General features: G+C 33.7%; 1 protein-coding gene across 1 annotated transcript; it reads right to left on the reverse strand.

Moving 5' to 3' along the window:
- Positions 1-237: 237 nt before the first annotated feature.
- LOC111919908 (protein SMALL AUXIN UP-REGULATED RNA 12) lies at positions 238-654 on the reverse strand. Its single transcript, XM_023915462.1, has one exon. The coding sequence runs from the start codon at positions 652-654 to the stop codon at positions 238-240; it is 417 nt and encodes a 138-aa protein (XP_023771230.1).
- Positions 655-7,633: the final 6,979 nt, after the last annotated feature.

The raw sequence follows: 7,633 nt of genomic DNA on the forward strand, positions 1-7,633 counted from the left end.
TTCAAGGATGATTGAAAATCAAAATCCCTACGGAAACGAAGGGAACTTAAAAAAGGAACTAAGAGGTATCGAATTCAAAATCGATCCACCATGTATGCACAAAACTGGAAACCCTAACCCTAGCCCAAATCTTAAATCGCTAAAGATATAAAACTGCAATTTAAGCCCTAGTTCTGACGTTCTCTAATGAGAAAAAACAAAGAGAGTCGAACCTCAGGCAGGAAAGAGGATGAACCTTCAAACTTTGGCTTTCTGCAGCAGCGGAGTGAAGCTATGAGCATCGGAAATTGTAGCTTTTTTACAAAGAGAATAAGAATCGGCGGCCAAATCGGAAAACATCTCCGAAAAATCATCCAAATCTAACGCACCGAATCCAGTTTCGTCTCTCTCCAGAACGTTCAGCAACTCCTTGAAGAAAACGACGTCGCAGGGGAGGACGAGTCCGCCGGTGGTCTGGAAGCCGAACTCTTCCTCCGCTTTGTTGAGTAAGGAGACGAACACAGGTAGGTTGAGAAAGCGGGTGGGAATGACGAAGCGGCGGTGTTCTTCACCAACGTAGACGGCAAGAGATCCGGCAGAGGGGATGCGGCGACGCCAACGTTGCACGACTTGTTTGAGGCGGACGATCTGGCTGATTTTGTTGACCCTCTTCATTGCAGATTCAATCAGAAAACCAGCGGTGTGAAGCGATTATTGGGATAAAGAGGGGAGGTAGAAAAGCTTCGAGGGAGGGAGTATTTAGAACTCCAACGTAGACTTTAAACGTAGTATCATAAATGAATACAAAATCTATTTTGTCATATTAATTTATTAACAAAAAAACAAAATAAATGGAAACTTCCATATTATTTAATTTTTCATATTAATAATTTATATTTCATTTTTATTAATGAAAACCGTTTTAATTTGAAAAAAAAAAATCATACCATTATTAGCTTTTATTTCCGATTTGTTACGTTGACATTTTTTTCATTAAACTCATCAACTTATGTGATTTTTCAAAAGTAAGTACTATCCTAGAAGGAAGATTTTCATATTATAGTTTCCTTTTTTTAAAAGAAATTTTTAATAGATTTTGAAAAATAATTACAACATATTGTCTCTAATAGTTTTTTTTTTCTATGAGAATATTAGCATATATAATAAAAAAAATTATTATTTCGGTGAATTAGAAAAAATGTTAAAGTTGTGTGTAGGAAATGAAAAGATGCTAGATATTTGTGTCTAGCAATATAGGTAATTTGTTTGCTTTGATATGATTGTTTAAATAGAAAAAAAATGAAATATAAATGGTTAAATCATAAAAAACAATTAATATATACGTAATTTGCAATATATATATATATATATATATATATATATATATATATATATATATATATATATATATATATATATATATATATATATATATATATAGCTAAGTTATTTTGTTTATTACATTTATTGTGTGCTAGAATGCACCAATAAGATTTGAGTATTAGATAATTATTTAATTAAATAAATATTCATATTAAATGATTTCCATAATTATATGTATATTAAATGATATCTATAATTATAATTCTCTTTTTATGGTAAGCTAATTAAATCTGTCATTAATGTCAGTAATAACATTCTTTCAGAATGAATTCGCATCTAAGTTTTTATATATGAGTTCGTATTTTGTTTCAGGACTCACTCACTTAAAATACAATAAATTTGCATATAATATGAACAACGATAGTGTATTCTATTAGAATACACTCTTATTCTGCTGAAATGCACTCTCAATCTTCTAGATATGAATTCATTCTGAAAGAATATTATTGTTAACTTTAATGATAAATTTAATTAGTTTCCATAAAAATGAGTTATAAGTATGGATAGCATTTAATATACATATAATTAATACTAAATTCTTATTGGTGTATTCTACGACCACAATGCCGGCCCACCAGTAGGAGTTGTATGTTAGATGATTGTCTTTGTGATATCATCTAGGTTTGCTACTACCTGATATGTTATATGCTGGCATGATATATATATATATATATATATATATATATATATATATACTAGCCGTTTACCTGCGCTAAGCGTCGGGCGACAAAAAGTTTCTTTCGGAAGATAGTTTTAATGTGATGAGTATCCATTTCTATCGTTTGACTTATGGTTATGTGCCCAAGGAGAATTACAGATTATTAGATAGCCCTATGATTAAATTGCGATAGTTGGAAGGCGTGGGAGAAAACAAAGTCCAGCTGGGCATGGATGGCTCTCCAACAATGAGATGCGGCCATTTGGTAGACTATTTTGTGTCGAATAGTTCATTTCAACATATAGTTTCTTGCTAGGTGCATAGTCATACAATACGATAAAAGTTGAGTCTACATTTCAAATAATTCATCTAATAGTTCATACTTAATTTTACAATACATAAATAACAACAATCTGCAATCATGTAGTTTTGTAAATTTATAACATGTCCAATATATAAACTACACCAATCTGCAATCATGTTGCTTCATCTGCTAGCCCTGCATTAAACATCGAATAATATTTGTTGATATTATTTTTGGAAAAATATAGTAATCTAAAGAACAGTTTAACAGATCGGTAAAAGTTGACCAAAGGGTTATTAATAAAGCTTTGTCGATTTTACTTAATGGACTTAATAGGTTATGCACTTAATCTGGACAGCTACACATGGCTGTTTCTTTTTCACTTAATCTGGGCATAGTGACTTAATGAGTTAAGCCCAAAATATGCAAAGACCAAAATATGAGTTAACTAAAGAAGTAAAATAAAAAAAATAAAAAAAAAAACATTTTCCAAATTTTTAATAAACGGATAAAGAAAGAAGCAAATTTTTAATAAACAAAGGGTGAAGGGTACAAATGCAACTTTGTTTGTAAATTACCTTTTAGTAGGGCGTGATTTAATTTCAGACTCTTTATCGATGTTGATTTTGTCACTTAATACTTTTGGGGATCCAACAAAACCCAGTCTGCTGTGTTATGTCCTAATACTTTTGGGAGCTAAAATCAAATAAAACAAAAGCAAACTACAAAAATGCCCATTGTTTTTCATAAGAGATGCAATGTATAAAGTTTTACCACCAGAAGAAGCCCTACAACAAGTAAAATTTATTTTTTTAAATGTAGTAAAACAAAGAAAGTATATAAAATTGAGAGACTACAATTCCTTTAAAAACTTTATACAAACTAAAAGTTTTTAAATCATTATTTGGAGATAAAATGTAAAAATATGATGAATACTTACGCCATGTCAACAATTCGTTCTTCCTCTTGAGGAGCAACAACCATTACAGGTAGAAAAGAGCTTGCACTTTGCACCTGTAAAGAATAAGCACAATTTATAATTTAAAATAAATAAACAAATAAAACTGTTGTGATTGTTCAAGGGGCAATTATGGAAAAATTACATATTTTTATAAACAAAGATGATGAATGATCCTTACCTTTGACCACTTGCTTAATGGATCCAAGTTGATGCCTCTATTCAACAAAACACCAGCCAAATCATGTCTCCTTGTCTAATCATCATGAAAAAATGGAGCTACATTAGTATGATATCAAAAAAGAAAAATGATAAAAACAAATAATAATAAGTTTTGTATAATTATAAAACTAAAAAAGATGATGGATTTGTCCACTCTTGATGAAATTGCATGTGTCATCCTCACCAACTTGAGACTCAAACATAATATCCCTGTAAAAGCAACAAACAAACAAAAACAAGTAAAATCAAATATGAAAGTAACTATGAAAGAAGAGGATGCATGAAATGGAACAGAAAAAGAAAGACTACCTTGGTAAGCATTTCCTGAGGTATGATTTTGGACATAGCCTGCAGATAGCAAATTGCAAGTCTTTCACTTTTTAATTTTCTGTTTGCTTACACACAAGTATCGAATATTTCCTTGGGTACAGCAACTAAAATCTCATCCTTATCCAAAACCCTAACAACAGACAATCTAGAATTGAGAAGAGAATAAAAAATTTGTGTTAAAAATTAGATTCAAAATCGATTTTATAGAAGAAATAACTTAACAAATCAATTTAAAATAACAAATCAATTTAGGGAAGAAACAAAATTAGTTCAGAGATCGAGAAGAGAAGCTTACCTAATGAGGAAGGAGATGAATTGGTGGATCTAACAGAGGAATTCCATGGAGTGGTGGATGAAATCGCTGAAGTAGCTGGAGGTTTGAACCAGAGAACATTTGTGATGTGTGGGTGTTGAATTGTTATCTAAAGCATATGAGTTTTGGAAAGGACTGCAAGTAAATTGAGACCATATTTTGTCAACAAGTTTGTAGAAATAACAAAACTTTAATAGCAAAAAAATAAATTTAGGAAAAATATCTTTTCTGTAAGTGGAACCTATGAAAAATACGAAAAAAGTAAACTAATAAATAAAATATCATACAGAAACATAATAAGTGAAAAAAATATATATTATTTAGAGGTGTTGACCTGATCAGCTTGTAACATTCGTTTGACACATTGACTATTTACATAACGAAACTTTGATGAAATATGTGAGAAATTGGGAGATAAAGTTACGCACAGATGTAAACAGAATACAATCATGAACAGAGGAATTACCTCGTTTTCTTCATCTCGGGGATCATAAAATTCAGCATCATACATTGATCTCTTCTTCTGATTTGATAGAACTGTTGAAATTTCCAGCATTGAAAAACTTGGATCTCAATTCTACATGCATGTCGTCTATCCCACTCATCTGTGTTGATGCTACTTTCTTCTCTTGTCTACAATAATAGAATCACAAACATTGAAAATTTTAGAAGAACGAAAGTAATTAATTACGTTAAAAAGAAAAAATATAAATATATTCAAATGAATTTCTGACAATGGAGTTGTTGTCTGCAAGATGAGACCCCCAAAAGATGTTGGAGTCGAAGCTTCCTTCATTTGAAAGCTTTCTACACTGGTCACAAACTCGAGCTTGGACACGAACCAGTGCTTGCATACACTTGAGTGTCATCTTTGTCCTCCTCCTTACATTGTGTCCTCTCACCAAGGCTTGTAGCTTCAGAACTCCTTTAAGAGCCTCAAGAGCTCTCCTTGCCTAAACTAACCAAATCTTATATATTGTTAGTATCTGGTGAACATTGAAGCTCCATCGTTGCTAATTATAGCTAATTAGTGAAAACTTAAATAAAGACATATTATAAGTTACCAGGTATCGTCTAAAGAAAGTTTGTATAACAAGAGCAGCATTGTGCTTTTGAAACGAAAATGAAGGACTTGTGAGCTGGATCGCTTCAATCGTGCCTGAACCGTAGCAACTGCTGATTTGATAGAATTACCTGAATAAGCTTCCTGAATTTGTTTCCATTCATTTAAAAATACCAATTTAAAAATGCTAGAAATAAAACAGTTCTATCAAAACAGAGGAATTACCTGATACAACACAAATTGTAGCTGATAGATCTTTCCAGTCGTTATGTTGTTATCTCTAGTAAGCCTCACGTCTAAGAAGCGTTCATAGTTCCCCAAAACTATAGCTTTTCTCCTGTCAAATCCAATAATTTCCGCATGTTAGATTTAAATCCGATGGTAGTAATACAAGTTAAATTTGGATTTCTTGAAATCAAAGAGTAGTTGTTCACCTCTTTCTTTACGTTTTCCATTAAAGATGACATCTCTTGCAGAAAATCAGCAAAACCCTAATTAATTTTAAAAAAAAACATGATAATTGAGTTAGTAATTGATAATTGCCGATTAATTAGCGAAACTATGATGAAAGATTTGAGAAATTGGGAGATAAACACCTAAAGTTTTATTGTGTCAACATCATTTTTCTATGAAAGAACCTATAATTATCGATATGCAGTAAATTAATAGACTTTTAAGATTTTCTTTTGACTTGGCCAATAAAAAAATTAACAAATACCAACAACATATATTCAAATGGAAGCTGTTCTAAAGCACCAACTTGAAAACCAAGCAACCCCAGATGCTTTAAACTACTAATCGGACGTGGAAGCAATTTTAGATTCTTTTCTGCAACCAAAAACTGTGAGATGAAAGTTAGATTTTAACTTACCCAATAAACATACCCCATTGTGCAAACTCTAGTTGAGGAGAGCATAAAAAACTTTGTATTATCATAAATATGTTGAAGATGGGTTTGAGGGTACCTGTGGTGGCTGAGGGAGGTTACGAAGGTGGTGGTAGGCGGCGGAATCAAGCTTTAAAGGTGGTGGTAGGCGGCGGAATCAACTGTTGAAAGGTCCGTTTTATTGAGACCTGATTCATCGTCACCAGCAACTTCTCGAGATGATTGATGCATATCTTTAGGGTTTTTCAGGATCGAATATGTTGAGACCTGATTCGTCGTCAGCAGCGGCGTCCTCCTCCCCTCCGTGTTCGGGATCTTTGATAGCTGAGACCTGAGAGCGTGTTAGGGTGAAAATCGAATGCGAGGAAAGGGGCATCTTTGGTGGTGTCGATGTGAAGATGGGTTTGAGGGTACCTGTGGTGGCTGAGGGATGTTACGAAGGTGAGATGAATAGGTTAGATGGCAGATCTTTAGGGTTTTTGAGGATCGAAGATGCTAAGACGTCTGTCAGGGTGAAAATCGAAGGCGAGGAAAAGGTTTATATTGAAAACGCTGGAGATCCGCCATGTTAAGACCTCGACTGCTTGTAGGCTGACGATCGGATTGAGGATCGAAGATGCTGAGTATCATTAATCTGTCCTCATGACCATCTCCAGATCTCCGGATCTGTTCATCACCGCCTCTGGATCTATTAATCTGTGGGTGTGAATAGGTTAGATGGCTATGGTTAGGAGATTAGGTAAGGTCATTGTACGGTGTAGTATACGATCCTCGTGCAGCGTGTAGTGTAGTATAATACGTATATTGCTTAATGTCATTGTACATAAGGTAAGATATGTTGTACCTCTTAATTTTCAAGAGGTGGGAAATATCCTTAATAATATAGTAAAGATATATATATATATATATATATATATATATATATATATATATATATATATATATATATATATATGTGATAGTAGTAGAGTTCGGTTGTTAGGACCGAAGGGTAGGTCAGACACCCCAGATATGTCTGACAGTATGTGATGATATGTTTATATGCTGGCATGATATGTTATATGTGATAGTGGTAGTAGGAGGGGAATAGTCCCCAAGTTTGGTCGTTAGGACCGAAGGGTAGATCGGACACCCCAGATATGTCTGATAATATGTTATGTTATGATATATGTGATAGTAGCAGTAGAGGTGAAATAGTCCCCAAGGATCGGTTGTTAGGACCAATGGGTAGTCAGCACCCCAGAATGGCTTGACATGGGTACTCAGCACCCCAGAACGGCTTGACACGGGTAGGTCGGCACCCCAGAATGGTCGTACCGAGTAGGTCGGGCACCCCAGAATGGCCCGGCAGTATGTATGATATGTGATTGTATGGTATGTGGTATGATGGGGGAACTCAATAAGCTTCGTGCTTACGGTTTTCAGTTTTGGTTTCAGGTACTTCGTGTTTAAAGGAAAGGAGCCGACTTGATCACAGCGCATCACACTATGGTTTTTCGCACATGAGATCTTTGGGATTACACTCTGAAATTGTTTT

Source organism: Lactuca sativa, chromosome 5 (genome assembly GCF_002870075.4).
Source record: "Lactuca sativa cultivar Salinas chromosome 5, Lsat_Salinas_v11, whole genome shotgun sequence".
Taxonomy (NCBI): Eukaryota; Viridiplantae; Streptophyta; class Magnoliopsida; order Asterales; family Asteraceae; genus Lactuca; species Lactuca sativa.

What these genes read in the sequence shown, in the direction of transcription:
- LOC111919908 (XM_023915462.1), bottom strand. Translation starts at nt 654, where the DNA reads ATGAAGAGGGTCAACAAAATCAGCCAGATCGTCCGCCTCAAACAAGTC.